The 20,412-nt window shown below is 41.8% G+C and overlaps 2 protein-coding genes across 2 annotated transcripts in view; both read right to left on the bottom strand.

Annotated features, from left to right (window-relative positions):
* Window positions 1-2,622: 2,622 nt before the first annotated feature.
* Window positions 2,623-5,605, bottom strand: LOC121294562 (pro-cathepsin H-like). The gene is made up of 9 exons (XM_041218349.1): window positions 5,591-5,605; window positions 5,122-5,226; window positions 4,906-4,992; window positions 4,745-4,800; window positions 4,244-4,325; window positions 3,992-4,060; window positions 3,478-3,584; window positions 2,942-3,067; window positions 2,623-2,746 (listed from the first exon to the last, which is right to left on the bottom strand). The coding sequence occupies exons 1-9, from the start codon at window positions 5,603-5,605 to the stop codon at window positions 2,671-2,673; spliced, it is 723 nt and encodes a 240-aa protein (XP_041074283.1). The 3' UTR covers window positions 2,623-2,670.
* A 2,843-nt stretch (window positions 5,606-8,448) lies between these two features.
* The window catches only part of LOC121294354 (ras-specific guanine nucleotide-releasing factor 1-like), a 43,232-nt gene continuing 31,268 nt past the window's right edge, over window positions 8,449-20,412 (bottom strand). The window contains exons 15-27 of the mRNA XM_041217979.1: window positions 19,168-19,538; window positions 18,582-18,701; window positions 16,522-16,692; window positions 16,053-16,159; window positions 15,132-15,244; window positions 14,769-14,829; window positions 13,871-13,974; window positions 13,277-13,361; window positions 12,761-12,958; window positions 11,981-12,060; window positions 11,593-11,710; window positions 10,982-11,050; window positions 8,449-10,786 (exon numbers count right to left, since the gene is read on the bottom strand). Coding sequence (XP_041073913.1) covers window positions 10,694-10,786; window positions 10,982-11,050; window positions 11,593-11,710; window positions 11,981-12,060; window positions 12,761-12,958; window positions 13,277-13,361; window positions 13,871-13,974; window positions 14,769-14,829; window positions 15,132-15,244; window positions 16,053-16,159; window positions 16,522-16,692; window positions 18,582-18,701; window positions 19,168-19,538 — 1,690 coding nt within the window. The 3' untranslated portion in view covers window positions 8,449-10,693. The remainder of the gene's footprint in view (window positions 10,787-10,981; window positions 11,051-11,592; window positions 11,711-11,980; window positions 12,061-12,760; window positions 12,959-13,276; window positions 13,362-13,870; window positions 13,975-14,768; window positions 14,830-15,131; window positions 15,245-16,052; window positions 16,160-16,521; window positions 16,693-18,581; window positions 18,702-19,167; window positions 19,539-20,412) is intronic.

Here is a 20,412-nt window from a genome sequence, read left to right on the forward strand (position 1 = left end):
GCCACCTGCTGGGCATCAAACGAGTTGACATGTCTGTTCCACAGAAACATTTTACTTAGCATAACATGAAATCAGAAGCAGCAGGTTCTATAAACACATATTTATACTGTATTTCTGAACGTCTAACTGTAAACATTTCTAACAGGGTGTATGTACTTGAGGTCGATGGTGAACGTACACATGGTCATTAAGAAATACTAAATAAATAAAATCAAATAAAACCAAGTTTGCCTGCAGCTTGTATTGTGTTTCACTGCACTTTATCATGTTTTACCATGGTATGCCAAAGCAACCTTCACGCTTAAAATTAGGCATGAGAGCACTACATATGAATCAATATGAATCAATATGAAGCATATGAATCAATACACAATAAAGTGTATTCATGGGCTAGGGTTTGTTTCTTCTCTTTGTAGCTCACTGTCTCAAAGCCCTATTGACACAGCAAGAGCTAAGAGTGTAGGGAGTGTGATTTCAGAGCGTAACATCACTGTCTGCTCTGAGGGGGGTTCCCTGTGCTACAGCATGAATAGCAGCTATTGACACAGCAAGGTGAGTGATTTCAGAGTGTAACATCACTGTCATCACTGTCTGCTCTGAGGGGGGTTCCCTGTGCTACAGCAGGAATAGCAGCTATTGACACAGCAAGATGAGTGATTTCAGAGTGTAACATCACTGTCATCACTGTCTGCTCTGAGGGGGGTTCCCTGTGCTACAGCAGGAATAGCAGCTATTGACACAGCAAGGTGAGTGATTTCAGAGTGTAACATCACTGTCATCACTGTCTGCTCTGAGGGGGGTTCCCTGTGCTACAGCAGGAATAGCAGCTATTGACACAGCAAGGTGAGTGATTTCAGAGTGTAACATCACTGTCATCACTGTCTGCTCTGAGGGGGGTTCCCTGTGCTACAGCAGGAATAGCAGCTATTGACACAGCAAGGTGAGTGATTTCAGAGTGTAACATCACTGTCATCACTGTCTGCTCTGAGGGGGGTTCCCTGTGCTACAGCAGGAATAGCAGCTATTGACACAGCAAGGTGAGTGAGTTCAGAGTGTAACATCACTGTCATCACTGTCTGCTCTGAGGGGGGTTCCCTGTCCCTGTGCTACAGCAGGAATAGCAGCTATTGACACAGCAAGGTGAGTGATTTCAGAGTGTAACATCACTGTCATCACTGTCTGCTCTGAGGGGGGTTCCCTGTGCTACAGCAGGAATAGCAGCTATTGACACAGCAAGGTGAGTGAGTTCAGAGTGTAACATCACTGTCATCACTGTCTGCTCTGAGGGGGGTTCCCTGTGCTACAGCAGAATAGCAGCTATTGACACAGGTGAGTGATTTCAGAGTGTAACATCACTGTCATCACTGTCTGCTCTGAGGGGGGTTCCCTGTGCTACAGCAGGAATAGCAGCTATTGACACAGCAAGGTGAGTGATTTCAGAGTGTAACATCACTGTCATCACTGTCTGCTCTGAGGGGGGTTCCCTGTGCTACAGCAGGAATAGCAGCTATTGACACAGCAAGGTGAGTGATGTTCAGAGTGTAACATCACTGTCATCACTGTCTGCTCTGAGGGGGGTTCCCTGTGCTACAGCAGGAATAGCAGCTATTGACACAGCAAGGTGAGTGATTTCAGAGTGTAACATCACTTTCATCACTGTCTGCTCTGAGGGGGGTTCCCTGTGCTACAGCAGGAATAGCAGGAACAGCTGGGTGAGGGTTTAGGGAAAGTTTTTGTCAGCTTTCTACTTCTCTTTCTTGTTCTTCTGTCTGATTCTTATCTTGGTAAGTCAATACCTTGTAAACTGATGGGCAGAACGGCTGGTGCTTCAGACATGCTTTGATTTGGGGTGACAGTCCAAGGGGAAAGGCCAGGGTGGGTTATGCAATTCAGCAGTTCTCTGTTCTTTATTCTCATTGGGGAATGCACTGTGGTACAGCATGAAGCATGAGCATGGGGGTGGGCTCCACAGTGAAGAAATGATTTTTTTTTATTGTATTGCAGGACTCCAGTTTAAACCTGTATTGCCCATGCAATACCATGTCCAGGGAGTTGTTCATATAACCCTAAAATATAATTTTGTCCCCCTTTTTAATTTAAGGTATATTTTTGTTTATTCAGATAAACAGTGTTGCTGTGAAAATGCTGAGCCTCCTCACACTTAGCAACTTCATAAGCCATTCTAAATCCTTTCTGATCAATGAAAACACAAAAAAACAAACTCAAAATTGAATTGCTAAGAACCTGAACTATACTGGTCAAGTTAAATATTGCTGGTGGTAGTTTGAGGAAATTGAGCTAATGTGTTACAATTCTTTTTATTTTTTCAAATCATTGGAGCACAGTAGAAGGCACCGAGCCACTGAGATGAGCTCAGAGTTACACTAGACTATTTAGGTTATAGTCCAGTCCTTTTTATCACCTGCATTAAAACAGACACAAAAAAAAAGTTCCAGGCAGAAGATCTCGATTTAGAATTTTATTTAAAAGAATACAATTCCCCTAGTCATAAACAAGTCCCGATTACAACTGTAAAATGATTCACGGATTGCAGTGCAGTGCATGTCGCGTGCGGTGCAGTGCATGTCGCATGTGTATCAGTGCAACGCACATGTTTCCCTTTGATTCAATGCGTCTTGCTTTCACAATGGGCCTGGCCTTCCTGAAGTGTTACAGCAGAGGAATGGGGTAAGAAGAGCAAGCAGCCAGGCCACACATATTCTTCCCCCTCTCAATATAGAAGTACCTTCAGATCAAAAGAAGAGCATGTACGAAATCGCATCATTATTCATTATTTAACAAGCCCAGGTGTCTGTTACACAGCTCTGCTCTGAAAGTCTACCTCTGTACAATGAAGACTGCAACACTGATATACAGTACATGCACAGCAATGTGTATGCGATGCATGCTGTGTGCAAACACAAGAAACGTAGTATCATACCCCTTCATTCCCCAGTCCGGCCCCCATGAGTTTTTCACAATCCAGTACGGGGTGCCGCTTTCTTGTCCATATTCAACAGCCAGGACTGCATGGTTTACTGTGTCTGTAGTGTTGTGGCAGACAGTGCTAGGGGACAGAGCAGCCTCCTTTATTAGTAATCCCTTCGAGAGCCTCTTTTTTAACACTTTATTATTTATTTAAACATGCTTGAAGTGCCTGTTTTATAGATGCAGTAGATTCCCCACCACCCCCTGTATATGTGCACATAAACCACTGCAATGCATTCTTAAATGTTATCCAAGTTAATGACCACCAATCAAATATAAATTGCAGCTAACTATTAAAATAGCAAGTTTGACAGTTTATCAATGACTGTTCTTCTTTATTACACATACAGCTATGTAAGATAACGGGAGAACAGTCAACAGGAACAGTATGGCTGGAAACAGAAGTACTTTATATAGTGGGCAGTCCCAGCCTCATTGCCTTCTCCACATTAAAGAGCACTGCCCAGCTCTAAAGAGACGCTCCCCTACCTTGTGTAAACGCCGTCTTGGTAATGCATGAAGTCAGAGGTCACCTCATATGCCATGCTGACGGGGTTGAATCTGGCCACTGCATCCACCATGCTCATTTCATCATACTGCAAGTGCAAGGGCACGTTCTTACACAGGACTTAGGGAAGTGTGACACCCTCACATCCAGACTACTGCAGCTGAGCTATTGGGAAACACCAAGACGCTTCTGACTGACTTCCTAAAGCACCTGGCGTTCTACTTGGGAATTGGAACCAACATTCACAGTGCTGTTTATTTACCCAGCACAGCTTAGAAACAAAACCCATTGAACAGAAAATGTACAGAGCTGTGGCAGCTTTGCCACTTTCGGTACACATGTGGGCAAACAGTGTTATTTCCTTTGGTGTCTTATACATGTAAGCTGGTAAGCGAGATGTTGCAAGGACAATGTTATCAGTTTTAGTCAGAGGTTAAGGGAGCATTATTGCAATTTCTACAGCAATGGCACACAGTAACCCTACTCGGAACTCACTTTGGTTATGTTGACCACTTCTTTTACAAAAGCAGCGGCCAACTCAGGCTTGAACTTGCATGTGCCGTCCTGTAGAGTGAAGAGAAACACATCAGGGATTAAGCTGTACGAGTGCTGACTGCTGCTCATTTACGCCTGCAATTCAACTGCTTTACAGTACATAAAGTACCTGTATATACTGTATATATTACAGTTCAGGCACACACTGTCAATGACTCCTAGTAAGAGATAGCACTGTATAACCTTTATTACCTGTCCAGTATATGGATAGCTGTCCTCAGTCATGAGTCCCTTGTTGTATTGGATGTACTCAAAGGCTTGACTTGGAAGTCCGCTCTATAGGCGGTAAGATGGTTATATTTACTTTAATATAAGTTGAAACCTATACAGTGCAATGGAAATAACAGTCCTGAGTGTGCGCGCCTGTGAGATAGCAGTGCCATACAACAAGACGTAGTATGTAAATAATGCATGATGGGTGTAAATATCATCAAAAGTAGGTTACCATGCTGTATACCCACAGCGGGGCAATAGCATATCATAACAAATGGCAATGCATGGAAACTGCTTCCCAAGACAGACCCTTCAATACAGATCAGCCGATAATGTGTCAGCAGAAGGCAAAGCAGCTAGTCTACAGTGTCGGAAACAACTTCTTAAAAACCAACTGGCGTGCAAGGAATTGTAACAGATGCTGCTGAAAACGCAGAGGAATACAGGAAGGGTTTATGCAGCAGTGCTGTCTTGCCTCACCCTTTACAGCCGTGATTGTTAAAGTCCTGCGCGCAGTCGACCAGCTGCTGCTCCGACTGGAAATAAACAGTGAGACACAGGAGTGAGTGTGTGTTAGACAGGTGTGGGACAGGCTCCGGTCTCTGACCATTAGACACAGGAGAAATGAAAGGCCTTCTCACCAGCAGCGGAAGCTTTCCTGATGCAATGTCGACTACCGACTCCAAGCATCCCGTGGTTGAAAACTTCCAACAGCTTCCGCATGGGCCCTGGAGCAGGAAGAGCAATTACTGCTGGGGGCCTGCCTGCCTTTGCCTGCCCTTTCTTTGCCTGCCCTTTCTTTGCCTGCCTGCCTGCCCGCCTGCCTCTCTTGTATCTATCCAGTCTGAGGTGTTTACCTGGTTCTTTACTGGAGTCACGAAGTTGCCTTTCTCTCTCCAGTCCACAGAGTCTGGGTAGAGTTCATTGCTGCTGACATGGTTCCCTTTAGTAGCAGAGCAGTTCTGAACAAAACAATACAGTTCAACAGCTTCAGTAGCAATTTTACTCCAGGTTACCCTTACAACACAATGGAGAACAAGGCAGATCCCCCTATATAGTTAACATTTAAAAATGCCAGAAGGGAATTACCAGACTAATTACCAAAGCAGTCTATAGGCAGGAAATTCCCCCTGTGCATAAATATGAATATTACAGTAGCTTGCTTTTCTTTCACATTTCTGACTGATGCAGTGGTGTGTCCTTCACTGTAACTGTATGCAACTCCCTGCAGCTGCTTGTGGCTTGAGGACCATTCATTTAATCTGCAATCAATGGGCATTTTCACTCAAATGAGGCAAGTGCTGTGGCAGCCAACTGAACTTTTACTGTACACCCATGCATTGCTAGGACAGAGCTGGTTTTGCTTTCACACTATACCTGTCGTTATACAAAATGTATCGTGGTATACCAGGTGCTGAGTAAAGCACTGGGGACCAGGGCAGAATGTTAATAGAGTCTGGTAAAGCAGTATTATCATTTGTTTATTTAGTAGACACCTTTATCCAAGGCGACTTACAGAGACTGGGGCGTGTGAGCTATGCATCAGCTGCAGAGTCACTTACAACAACGTCTCACCTGAAAGACAGAGCACAAGGAGGTTCAGTGACTTGCTCAGGGTCACACAATGAGACAGGATTTGAACCAGAGGCCTCCTTGTTACAAGCCCTGTTCTTTAACCACTGGACCACACAGCCTCCTATAACTTTTCAAGAAAAGCATGAAGTATGGTAAAGAACAGGGAAATAGTTGTTTGCAATGTATATTTAAAATGACATTTATATTTTACTATGTGAAAAGATTCCTCAAAATATGCATGTTCTTAACAGGAAAACGGCTTAACGTATAACAGAATAATGACATTATTTTGTAATTAGTTTTGTAATTATCTGCAGCTCGTTCACGAGGTACTGCTTTTTAAACTCAAGGAAGGTTAAGTCAGAGAACTGATTGAGACCCACTGAAACAAACATTCAAAATGAGATGCATCAATAATAAATAATAATAATAATAATAATAATAATAATAATAATAATAATAATAATAATAATTTGACAGTACTTGTGAATTTATGATTCCCTGCATTGTGACGATCAATCTGTCTCTTGTTCTTCACGAAGAGCTGCATGCGATGGTAATACTCCTCCAGCCCGTACTGCTTGTTGTACTGCAATTGAGCGGGAACGGGCAATAGAAAAATGAGACGAACATGATACCATGTGCTCTGTTCTGAGACACAGTAATAACAGGTTATATCGGATAGGAAACTTAATGTAATTACACGCAGGGATGGAAGGGGATAGTTCACTGTTTCACAGTTTCTGTATATTTAATTTCCAAGCGAGGTAATCAGTGCAAAAGCGGAACTGTTAGCAAGCTGGCAACATTAAAAACGTGGAAGTCCCCACCAGCAAAGAACACAAGGAGCACCGCACTGCCGGGGCAGGCTGCTTATGATTTGCTTATTCTGTACAAAGTCCTCAACATTGAAACTTAACGTGTTCTTTTTTATATAAGCCTGTGTTATAAAACGTCTACAACAGACCCAGTAACACGAAGAAACAATTTACCTGTGCCTTCCATAACTTGAACAGGTGTGAGAAAAAACAAACAAACAAAAAACAGTTATCTTCTATTGTAATAAAAGCAAACTTTATTTTTAAATTGCGTTTTGTAGACGCGTTGCATAAATCAACCCATCCAATAGATTGCATAACATTATTAAACTTTTGTTTAAAATAAATCATTGTAATTTTGTTTTTTTGTCCCTGCACGTGCTAAAATTGCAATTGTGTACACCCCACGTGTGTGTATATATATATATATATATATATATATATATATATATATATAAATGTTTCTAGAATATGCTGTAGTTCTTGACAGACTGACAAACCCACCTTCAACAGAGACCGCAGGCGCGCAGCAAGCACTGTGCAATAACACCAGGAGAGATAGCAGGGTCCCGCTCAACAGCCCCAATGTTCGCTTTGTGTACTGTCTGCTGTAGACGGTATCTGCAGCTGCTGAGCACAGTGCTGGAGCTGGCTCTCTGTCAGTGGCACATCACATGATCACTTGAGGTCAAAATATAAACATGACTCTAGTTACTCATTCAAGTGTTTGCAGTCAGTTATGGGACCATGTCTTAAGTATTATTTTTACCAAAACTGCTCTGGCATATATGTTCTGGTGGTTTTCAAAGTCACTTGCTATACATTAAGTATTGGTGGACAAGCTGCACAACTAGCAGAATGTCAGCAGTATGATGTGAAGCAAGTTTGAATTGGAGTGAGTATTTTATTGAACTGGTTTGGATGGAACAGCAGTAGCAGTGAATTATGCATGCTTCATCAAATCTGCTTTAATAACATCAGCAGACAGATACAAGAACAGTCAGGTGTCATGCCTGATGGTCAGGTGGTGACTTCTTTCAGTTATCTGTTTGTATTAAAACTTAACCCACATTTTAAAAAAGTGTCAGATTGAAAGAAGTAGTTTAAAAAAAAACAAAAAAATGACTCAGCAGTCATTGTGAATCCCTCCATCAGGATTCGTATATAATATATAATTAAAGAGTGCCCATCTTAGACCTCAGAGTCATTTGTAAAGTAAAAAAGTAACAGAAACATTTGTTTTCATGATGTATAGTTATGGTTTCATAAAGCACGCAAGCTTAGGGGTAGTGATAACATCTTTTGAGAAATGAGATACAATTGTGTATATGATTCTTTTAATGCTCATGTTTTTTAGAAAATGTTTGCAGTACCAGGTTGTCCACCTTGACTGCAACCATCACTTATCTTTTGAGGGCAATTCTGGGATAACTGGTGATGCAATCCAGGGTGATTTCCCAGTGCTGTAAAATACTCTCAAACAATCCTGCTGTGGCTTATCCTGGCGGGGTACAGATTGATCAGATCCACCCCTTAGACATAAAAAGGAATACTGTTCAGGCATGGGAAAAAGACTCCATTTGCATAGTAGTTGCACCCATTCCAGGTTTTACTACAAGCTTGATGAGCCACAGCGTAAACATAACAAGCTCAGCTGTGTGTCATTTAAATCAGTGAAACCAGGAATGGATTAAACTGTCATGCAATGGGAGTCTTATTTTCATCCCTGTTGTGCAAACTCTGAATATTTTATTTTTCTATATCTCTTCCTCCTAGACTTTTCCTAAGGCCCTTGCTTATCAACACTAGCAATCTTTCTTCTGGTCACCGGTGAAGCCAATGTGATCGGTTGAACCGTTCCACCTTCCTTTCCTGGAAAGTCTTGTTCCTCTTGTCTGCTCACATTGAGCCGCTGCAGAAACCTGTTCCCCTGGAACAAGCAGAAAGCGTCCAGATGTGTGAGTCCACGCTGCAGCGCAGTGAAGAAGCACCTCTGTATGTATACCTCTGAGTAGCCTGTTACAATAAACACTCAGAAAAACACTTGTCACCCTGAGATAGAATAGATTTATTAGCAAGAGGTAATCAGGAAACATACATATTTATACAAAAACTGGAAAAGAAAAGTATTTTCCAAAGAGCTGTAAGTGGAAATAAACTTCAGGACTGAAAGAGAATTCTCATACCACTGGGTATTGCTCACAGCAAAAAAAGTGTATACATATTTTTTTGTTATATATTTTTTTTTTTCGGTTTGATATAGTGGAGCATGCCTGCCTCTTAATAGTTTAGTGTGTTTCTATACTGTACATGGTAAAAATACATACAGATATTCACAGAATAAGCACTACATTACCATAGTCCTGCTGGAAGAGTGATTCTAGACAGGATTACAGTATATGTAAAGGACTTTCAAGTTGTTTTCTATTTCTAAAGTTGTGGTACTAAATATCACACATTGTTTAGCCATTTAGTCAAGTCAGCTTGTTACTAGGTTATACTGCTGTAATGAAAGTGCTTTACAATGTTACACATTAAGTAATAGATAAGGCTGCATGTAGAAAATATACAGCATGCACGCCCTTCAGGAGAATTGTTAAAGTTTCTACAAAATACACATTTTCCCATATATTCATATGTTCTCAAAGATGCAGTATCCCTTCTGCTAAAACTCTTTACAAAAATACCTTTATAAATTGTGCAAGCTGCAAAGCTCTGCCCCATTTCTTTTCAGCTAGTTCAACAGATTTGGTCATACTCATTCCTGGTCATTGGCACAGCAGGAAGAATAGAGTTGCTATGACTACAATGCTTCTCAGTAGATTCACTTACACAGATAGAACAGCTCGATACCTTTCTGAACACTTCGCTCCTTAATTAACCTTACCATTTATCAACACATTTGACTGTGCTCTGCTGAAACAGCACCAGGGAACAACAATAAATCAACTAATAAATACATAGCAAATAAATAACCAAATGGCATACAGTGGCAAAGTTACTGAAAGAGTTGCTGTTTCTGATTGTTTTTCTCCAAAACACAATAAAATATTGAATTCGTCAACATTCAGAAACGTAATTATTGCCAAAACAAGAAATGCTGCGTCTTTAGCCATTCCCTCCACAAAGTCTTTCCCCCCCTTCTTTGTAATACATTATCAATGCAGTTGAATGATATGATTATAGACCCCCTCCCATGTTGTACAGGTCAGGTCAGGGTCACATACAGCTTCTTTAATATTCCAGGGACCATCAAAATATTGTTTTTATTCAGTGGGATTCTATTCATGGTGGAAATGATTATAGTTCATATACTGCTGTCTCAATTCTGTGCTTGCATCTGATTACATCAAGCTGTGAATGCCTTTAAATAGCCTTGGATTGACCTCTCTGGATGATCTTTCAGATAACCATTCATACAACTTCTCAACTTCACTCTTTAAAAAAAAAAAGAAGAAAAAATCCTATATTTCTGCAACGTTTGTGAGGAGCAAATGAAACGAACAAGTAAATCCTCCCTGATTCTCCCTAGTTAACGGGCCGTGTGTTCCACCTGGTGGTCTCCTTCGAATCTTACTGGAAGTTCTGGATTTCATCTATAGAAAGACGTTTAAAAAAGAGTTTGAAACCTCATCTCTGAATGGTTTAGTATTAAATACACCTTTACACATGCCAAGCCCCGAAGGACTGTTAAAAGTGTAAGGTTGGAGACTCAGTAACACCGTTTGCCATTTTCCTTTCACCTGGTAGCCTGGTTTTATTATTGTAGAAAAGAACTAGATAATATATGATCAATGCAGACAAAACAACAGTAAAGAACAAATAAGCTTTGAAGTGTATTTTTCCCCCAAAATCTCTGTACCCATACATATAAAGTTTGTGTTAGACTTCTAGTTTACTTCTAATAACACCGCTCCTTGCAGAAACACCTACTAGAAGGATATATCTAAGCTGTCTAATGCAAATAATAGATTATGTACATATCATATAGTATTTGTACAGTTGGTTAGCCGTGGGGATATCATCTGTCCTCCCTTCAGGTAGGCAATTTGGGCTCTATTCTCAGAGAGGCTTCATAAAGACTTTCTTCATCCAGCACAGCACTATTGTCCAGCAAATACTCTGTTGTCTGAAAGAAATAATAATAATTCAGATTCAACATAAGGCAAGAGTTCCAGTTGTAGCCCCTTCCAGTATGTTACCCAACCCCTACTCTAAACTGGATTCCAACACAGTTTCTTGATGCTCTTAAAGGAAATATACATTGTATAATGAACACTCAATGCCAAATGCACCCAGTTGCCTTGCCATGCAAAGCACTCACCTTGGGCTGGTGTTCAACTTTGTAGGCTGTCTGCTGGAACTGCCTGATTTCTCTAATAATATGGGAGATCTGTGAATAGAAATCACAGGATTTGAAATGACACTTGGAAGTTCTCATTACATTAAGAGGGTCTGGGAGCAGGCGCCGTGCTGGGAGTGTCACTGTGGAATCTCCTGAGCTGTACCTTGAGAATCCCCAGTCCCCTCTAACACTACTGTCCTCATACAGGGCTGAGGCATGTCATGCAAGTTCATTATAACAAATGTAAAGAGTTCAGTGACGGGGTGGTTCAGCGGTCTGGCTCTCGGGGATGAAGGTATCTGGTTTGACTCAATATTTCAACATCAGAGCTCAAGGGCATTAGATTGATGCCGCACACATGTACTGGTGTTGTTAATTACATCAATTAACCAAAACATTGTAACTTCAAACATTCAGCCATATGTTATTATGACGGTGACATTTGCCGAAAAGTTTGTCTGCATTTCCAAGCGTTTACTCAAGTCTTTAATTAACACGTTTAACTGCTTAACAGCATCCAGCATGCAGAATCAATGTCTTCCAGGGTCCTGATCACATGGGAGAATGAATGGGCATTCCTAGATAATTACCATCCTCATTTTGGAGAAGTTGACCAGCCCGTCCTCAGTGTAGTTGGGTGTGCCCTCCTCGATGAAGGCCAGGTCTGTCAGGTACATGCCCAGGTACGGCACACACGGAGGATCACAACTGGAGAGACAAAGGGCAGGCAAGGGCCCTTACAAACCTTTTTGCAGATTTCCCTCATGCTTCTCCCATGGTTATACTATGCATTTACTAGAGATTATGTGCCTTGTTTATTAATAACACCTACCAAGGCTTTACCATTATGCTTTATTACACTTTGCTATGCTTTTACGATGGGAAACTTTTATACTGGGAAAGCATGAAGCACAATCCCAGCATTGTACCACAGCGTACATTTTTAATGTGCAGCACACAAATCAATAGAACGCTTACTTTTTCAAAGCCTCTCGGAGGTTCTTAAACCTGCCCTCGGATGAGACCAGCTTCTGTAACTTGTCAATCAGAGCTTTTGTCTGCAAGGAAGAACACACAAGTCTTTCAATTACTTATCAACTAAAACCAGAGAGAGAGAGAGAGAGAGAGAGAGAGAGAGAGAGAGAGAGAGAGAGAGAGAGAGAATGAGAGAGACAGAAGAAAAGAATATAACACTGAAATATTTATACCCATACAAATCATTTGGATACTGTCAGGGCTCTACAGAAAGGAATATGGTTCTCTTTGCATGCTCTTTTGTATGTTGCTTTTTATTTTAGTCACCACAGACTTTTCATTTTCTAGTTGTTATTTAGTGACTTACAGTGGTGAATATCCCCTTCAGTCACACCATGTATAACTGTACCATGTTAAGTTTCCCATCTAGGAATCTATTTTATAATCCATAATGAGTTTTAGCAGAGCAACTTCTCAAACTCCATGGACTTCACACCAACTAGTTTTAAATTTAAAATGTAATTTAATAATCATGAGCGAAGGGGATATAAGCACTAACAGATTTAATATTTTATCCTACTTATTTTCTGTTTCTCAGTAGGGTATCTGTAAAGGAAGGGCACACTGCTACAGTAGGTGTGTGCTTGTGTAAGATGGAATGAAGTTAAAAGCTCTAAAGCCGTGAATGCAGGTGAGCCCGGCTCTTTTGCACAGTGGTTAAGACCCTCTCTTGCAGTGTGTGTGGTCACCGGTTCGAGCCCAGCCTCTTCCCTGTTACATTACCTGCTTGGAGACTTTGAGCCAGGTTTTCTTCAGCCTGAAGATGGCGCTGCGGTTCAGCGAGGAGGTGATCTCCAGCACAGCATTGTAGTTGTGCAGACAGCGGCAGATATCAGCCACGGCCACCCACTTTTCCACCGCTGTCACACGCACGTTCACGTCTTCCGACCGCAGAATCTCTGAGGCTATCAAGTTGCTGATCTTTCAAAAAGAATCATTAAGTACGGGGTTATAAACACATTGCAATGAAAGAAGGTCCGATGCATGAATAACAAGGTTTTTATTATTGCAGCAATAAATATGAGTACATGTTCGCATACTTATACCCGGGATTCATTTGTCTTTGCTGGGGATTAGAACTACTAAAAGAAACTTGGTAAAGTCAACAACAAACATTTTGACTTTGCTTTGGTTAACCATGCTTTACCATGGCATTCTGCAGGGGATAGCACTGGTTACAGGGATGGGAATAAGAAATTCACATGACCCTTGAGCACTCAAATGACCTTTGATACTTACATGATTGAAGTGTTTGGTGGTTTTCATAATGTAGGGAGTCCTCTCGTTTTTATCAGGCTTCATCCAACCTTGACCAAAAAACTCCCTAAAAGCACAGATAAGGAAATCAAAACCTCAGAATCCCAGTGCATCACTGAAACACTCATTTACGGGGTGAGAGCAGAGCTCCAAGAAGTATCTACGACATCTCAATCAATTTTGCAGATATTTCTGACACACAGTACACAGCTCTAATGAAATGTGCTATTCAATCCACAGGTAGAGATAGCATGCTTTGGAGCATCGTTTTCATTCCTGTTCATGATTCATTTGCATACCAGTAAAAGCACATGGGCTTCAATACAACTAGTGGCACACTATTGAGTTTTGAAAATATGTCCCGCTGCAGTCTAACTATCTGATGCAGTGTGGGTTTCCTTTGCACAGTCTAATGGGGTTCTGGCTACCTGTTTTGACGCTGAACTGCACACAGGCTCAGAAGAATCGATTCCTCCAAGCATGTAAATACAGCACCTTTGTGATTACAAAAGGATGGGATGGTTTTCCAGGCTGACCAGCTGTAACAAAGCACAGCCACACAGGCAGGGCACTCACTCGTACGGGATTCCCTTGAAAACGAGGTGGTCCAGCAGGGTCAGCTGCTCAGCGACCTCCAGGGCAGAGTGGTTATCAAACGGTTCAGATTGAACACCTTCCGCCTTTAATTAAAAAAAAAAAAATAATAATAATAATAAATATATATATATAAAACAGATCAATCAAAAAAGCGACACAACTAGCTCCTTTCCAACAGCAGCACGTGTCGCAGCTGTGGAACCAAGTAACACAGGTTATTGCAGTAGACGGGGACCAATTTAACTGCTGCCTCCATACCTGTGAGCCAAGATTGATAGAAAGAGGAGAGGAACGTTTAACCTAGAGAGGCAGCTGATATTAAAAAAAAAAACATATTTGGAATACATGGAGAAGAAAATGACCTATGTGTGACAGAATGCTGATGCACACCACAGTGAAGAAAACGCAGAGTCAGTGGCTAGGGAGAAGTAATCCCTTTACATCCTTCACAAACACGCCTGCTCTAGTGCCCTGCCAGCATCTTCAGGAATCAACTGCAATTCCAGTTTACATCCTACACCGCGGAAGGGAATACGCAGCTCCTCGCGATGAGTTTAAACTCTTTTAAGCCACTGTGATCTTGCAAAACTGCTTTCTAGAAAGGAAGGGGATACAGTAAGTGCTGCTAGTAAAGAAACTAAAGCAGGTTTGATGTGATGTTTGATCAGTGTCTTCAAAGCCGAGACTGTAAGACTGTAATACCTGCAGGAGAAGGGTGCTCTGCACTGCTGAACCTTCGGAGATGTTTCAAATTAAGGAATTAAGAAGAACAAAAATTGTATTAGAAATAAAAAGTGTAACTAAACTCACAGTGAAAAGGGTAATGGAAAATGTCCTGGTGAAGGAAAATGGAGGTCATACACTGCGCAATGCTTACCATCTGCACAATCTCCTCCAGGGTTATTTGATTGTCTCCGGGGTCTTCTTGAGTTAAAGTTCTGTAAAAGATACAATTTAGTGTATTTACTTATTAAATGTTAATTTTAAAAAAGAAACAGTTACACTGGTGCCATTCCTTAAACTGTTTTATTTTAGACTTTGGTCTTCTGCATGGATCAAAATAAGATTCCTATTGCATAGCAGTTTCACCCATTCCAGGCTTTATTACAGCTTGATTAGCCACAGGGTATATAGGTGACATGTGACTCATTAGACTCATAGTAGACACAGGAATGGATCAGTCTGCTGTTTGAACGGGACCCTGAGCTCAGGCTCAGGCACTGTGGTCGTACTGCTGTACCTGATGATGTTGGCAGCTGCTTTCCTCTCCTGGGTCAGAAGCTCGGGGTCGTGAATCACCTCCTCCAGGAAGCTGATCACCTTAAACTTCAATTCACCGTTGGATTCAAAGTCCTACAATGTAAAAAAAAAATAAAATAAAACATAATCGTTATTATCCGTATATTTTATTATTATTTTATGATTATATTAATAGTAGCTCTATAGATCTATAGTATAGTATATAATATAGTCTGTATTCTTAAAGCACTGGTGCATCTGAATTATAAACATGCATTTCATCCAGGCTGTACCTGTGTATTTGGAGACCCAGGCTGTACCTGTGCATGTTTGAAGACCCAGGCTGTACCTGTGTGTTTGGAGACCCAGGCTGTGCCTGTGTGTTTGGAGACCCAGGCTGTGCCTGTGTGTTTGGAGACCCAGGCTGTGCCTGTGTGTTTGGAGACCCAGGCTGTGCCTGTGTGTTTGGAGACCCAGGCTGTGCCTGTGTGTTTGGAGACCCAGGCTGTACCTGTGTGTTTGGAGACCCAGGCTGTGCCTGTGTGTTTGGAGACCCAGGCTGTACCTATGTGTTTGGAGACCAAGGCTGTGCCTGTGTGCTTGGAGACCCAGGCTGTACCTGTGCATGTTTGGAGACCCAGGCTGTACCTGTGTGTTTGGAGACCCAGGCTGTACCTGTGTGTTTGGAGACCCAGGCTGTGCCTGTGTGTTTGGAGACCCAGGCTGTACCTGTGCATGTTTGGAGACCCAGGCTGTGCCTGTGTGTTTGGAGACCCAGGCTGTGCCTGTGTGTTTGGAGACCCAGTCTGTACCTGTGGATGTTTGGAGACCCAGGCTGTACCTGTGTGTTTGTAGACCCAGGCTGTACCTATGTGTTTGGAGACCCAGGCTGTACCTGTGTGTTTGTAGACCCAGGCTGTACCTGTGCATGTTTGGAGACCCAGTGTCGCAGAACGTTCAGGACTCGGTTCGTCGCAGCTCTCCTGATCACAAACTCTTTGTCCCCGTTCCTCTGATCAGTGGGGTACCCTTGGGACAGCAGATGGCAATGGAATGGTTAAAAATCCAGAAGCAAAGCATGGTGGCATGTGCAATGTGTAGATTGTAAGTGGACCAAAGGTTATGGGAACATAGGTTCTCATTTCCACAATAACTTGTTCTAGAAGTTTAACATGGTAAACGTTCACCAGAACTATGCTGCTTGGCATGCTTTTCTCATGCATATATGTTGATTGCTTTTGAATACTTGCACTATGATGAGATACACTTGGTATCCTGTGTTAAGTACAGTTCATAGCAGTTGATTATTTCTTTATTTCTGATATAATGAAACATAAAGGAAGCTTATTCAGCAAATTTATGTGAATGATTTTATTTTGCAGGCAACACACCTGTAGTTGCCAGTGACATCCTCCTGTATTTTTCCTTGGTGGGCGTGCCTTCATTGGCCCCCGCTGTTGCTATGGCGAAAGCAGAGGCAGCCGACAGCGCACTGCGATTGTTGTCAAGCTCTCGGCAGGATGTCACCACCACGCCATTGTTATAGGAAAACAAGGAGAAGTCTGGAGTGGAGGGAACACACTACAGAATCAGCCCATTCAGTGCTGCAAGGCCTTTTATTGCTGCTTTCAAAGTGCTTAGCTATTCGAGATCCCTTTCAGCTAACAGGGTCTTTCTTCTGTTGAGGGTCAGTTTCAAGCCACGTAGTAATTGTGTTAAAGAGAAACTCAGCTGGGGGGGCATCACTCATATGCATGCAGAGTCACAGGAAAGTACAAAGAATGCAATTACAAATATTTCTGCTCCTAGGAAACCTTTTGGCAGAAAATATACGAGTAGAAATATATAAAGCTTGAGGTTCAGTGTTCTTACAGAAATGGTCAAACAAAGGAGAAAACAAGCTGTCCAAAAACATGACATTACTACATCTAAATATGCAGGGCTGACCTGCATTGTGGGGGTGGATAATGGCATTGATTGAGCTCTACAATGCACATTTCGCTGTGCATCAAAATTATTATTATTTTATTAAAATAAAATTTAGCAGCAACAAAGTGCAAATCCTTGTTGAAGGTTAAAGACGCTATTTATTTCTGTTACTGTCCAGGTGGGAAGGACAGCTGTCTATGAAGACCTCATTTTTTATATTTGTAAAGGTTTCTTTCATCAGTAATTGGTGCAGTGATTGGAAAACCTGTACAGAACCTCAAAGCTTTCACTTTGAAATAAAGTGGTAGCCAAGACTTTGCAAGGCTTGGGCTAAATTCTCAAAACAAAATGTTTTGTCTGAAATGAAAAAAAAATATGCAATTACAAGTCTAAATTTATACTTTATACGGTACTGTCCACAAGTTCCTAAGTTAAAGGTCTGAGTTTTTTATTTCTGGTTTGATAACTGCGCTTTTTTTTTTTTTTAAATACCGAGAAAAACATTCTCCAGTAAGTAGCTCTGAGAATCTAGTCCATTGTCTACCCCTCACTCTCAAAACCCATTTCTCGCAGGTCCCTCGTGGTTTTGCTGTTGGTCTTCTTGTTACCTAGACCTCAGTTTCAAACTGGTGGAAAGGATTTTTAATTGTCACAACACTACAGGTTCACTCCCTGTGTTACAGGCAATGTGAGTCTCATACTCGTGCTCTGAAGTGCACAGGAAGTTGTGTGGGTTCAGGAGGGGGACTTTTCCCTGTAACACAGAACAAACTGGTTCCACCTGGGTCAAAGTAAAAATAATAATAGCACAACAAACTGTCTTCTTGTCTTGAAGAGCTACAGGACTACAAGTACCAGAATGCATTGCAATCAGTCTTCTACCAAACTCTGTCTGTGAACCAAGAGCCACATGGTCATTCTTATTTTACCTAACCTATTATTTTCACAGAGTTATTCAATTAAAATGATGCAGTGTGGAATGGCACCCATAATAGTGCAATAATAATTAATAACTCTTCTAAATGTTGCTTACTGTATTTAGTTTTGTGTTTATGCACATTAGTGCCAGCAGAGGTCACTATAGTCTAATACAAAAAAAGATTGCTTAACATTGAAATAGATCAGTAAAACACTGCTTTAACGTATTGCGAGACTGAAAGAAAATGCAGTATGCATATATATATTGCTGTACTGTACAGCTTTAAAAAAATAAAATAAAGAAAGAGAAGGTGATAGGAGCCTCATCATGTCAACGTGGCCCTTTCACTCGATAACCTCTTCTAGAAACATTGTAGGCCTAACAGTTTGCTTTTCAACACGCGGCCACCCGTCCTACACACCTAGTGGAAGAGGTTGCTAAGCTAGTGGGCGGTTGCTATGGCACAAGTTCCATACTCACCTACTCACGCTTTGTTTTGATTGGCTGTTGCACTTCTAGCACCGAATGCTTTGCAAAGAGTTAGGGGCTGGACTCTAAATAACATTAACCCTGTCACACTGTTGCTTCTTTGCTATACAATACCTGAAGAGTTTTTGCATTTCACGTTTTTGGGAGTTGTCGGAGACTTTGTTGGTGACGTCTCTGTTTCAGCTTCGTCACTCTGGATTGGGTCATTGTCACATTCTTCTCTGACCGATACTTCTGCACATGGAGAGAAATGGAGAGTTAACACTTGATACTGACATTCGTCTTGTTTCTTGAATTACTAACAGAGTGCTTCACAACACATCAGTGTCTCAGAGTTCCTAAAACTAATTATTAAAAGCTTAGGGGCTACTGTGAGTAAACAACAGGTTTTATATGGATTTGCATAGCTATTTATGCTAAATCATCACTTCAGCAATGAAAAAAACACAGAAATTACCTACAAGAAACAACCTGCTAATCCCAAGCCCCTAAATGAAAGCCCTAAGTTCTTTATTTCTGGTTTGGCAACTTTCTTGCAACGACTCTTCCCTTTCTGAGAAAAAACAAAAAATCATGCTAATGATGATCTGGGAGTAAAAACCTGTTCTTACAATCCAGCCCACGGGGAAGCTACTGTATAAGACACACATTTGAACATGTCAAAGAAGCATCGTGCAGGAACATGCAGATCCCAGCTGACCTTGCTTATTGGAGGAAGGCTCGTCTGGCTTGTCCGTTTTGGTTTCAGCTTCATCGAGGATCTTGCTGGGGATGGAGCTGGACACGTACAGCTTGTTGATGTCCAAGCTGGTCTTGCTGAATGGGGACATGGAAGAGTACATGCTTGCATAGCCATTGGAGGAGCAGCTCAGGGCAGCCAGATCCAGCGCCTTGCCTCCGGTGATGATGGGGATGTTCAGGGAGAGTTTCCTCTGGCGGTTGGGGGACGATGACTTGGTGATGGACAGAGGGGGAGGGGAGGAGAACTTGCGGCTGGCCCTTGGGGACTTCGGAGGCTCTCCATACAGAAGCTTATTGTTTTGACTGCTTGCGAAAAACAGCTCCAGAGACCTTGACACAGTCCAGACAAAATGGGAACAGATGCATCATGCAGAAACCATTCCTTTGAATTCTACTGTGAGATGTAGAGTAGCCTCCCTCAGCCTGCACGGTGTGTGGGGCGTGTGAGGGGTGTTAAACCAAGGTCATGGGGACTGTTTATAAAACAACTAGTAATTCCCAGACTGATAAATGAGTGAAAAGGACATCACTGGAAAGGCTATTTTCTGTATTGATGTGCAATCCTGGGGAGAATAGTGTTATTGACTGAACTACAGCCTGGGGTTATTATGCCCTAACGCTGTAGTCAAACAAGTGCCTTTGTCATTGCTTTACTTCCCTGTGCTGGGAAACTGTGAAACAATGCAAATGTAAAGTGTTGTTCTAAATATTGAATCCTATAGCTGCTCTGCAGAGCCAAGGAGGAGAATTAGGGTGGGGTCCTGCAGCACAGCAAGGGGTTTCCATGGTGACGGGAGGCAGCTGCAGGGCAGTGCGGTAGAAGTACGTGGTCAAGTTAGACAGGATGCGGATCTAGTTAGTGAACCGGTGTGCGTGTCACACTTTTGCACCAGTCATTATATATGCATTTATATATTATCAGTAATATTACCCTTCTTGTGTTATGAAGATGTTGTACTGTCTGGTAGAATTAAGTGCTATAATTACACTTAGTGTAGGAAGGCAGTGTGGCTGGTTAAGCAGTAGAATTGGATGTATGACAAGACAATAAGAAATGGGCCAAGGACGCATAGCTGTAATACAGGACCTGGTTTTTAATGTACCTGTGACAGCCTCAGATTCATTCATTCACAAGGACTTTCAATTCTGTATTTAAACTGTATTAAAAAAAGCATTCTTTTATTATTTTATCATTACAAGTGCC

The sequence above is a fragment of the Polyodon spathula genome, chromosome 19 (assembly GCF_017654505.1).
Source record: "Polyodon spathula isolate WHYD16114869_AA chromosome 19, ASM1765450v1, whole genome shotgun sequence".
Classification (NCBI taxonomy): Eukaryota; Metazoa; Chordata; class Actinopteri; order Acipenseriformes; family Polyodontidae; genus Polyodon; species Polyodon spathula.

Coding starts and splice junctions, on each gene's coding strand:
- LOC121294562 (XM_041218349.1), bottom strand. Junction 4,993..5,121: donor TGACTCCAGTAAAGAACCAG/GTAAACACCTCA, acceptor TTCCTGCTCCAG/GGCCCATGCGGAAGCTGTTG. Junction 3,068..3,477: donor CAAGACGGCGTTTACACAAG/GTAGGGGAGCGT, acceptor TCTGTCCCCTAG/CACTGTCTGCCACAACACTA.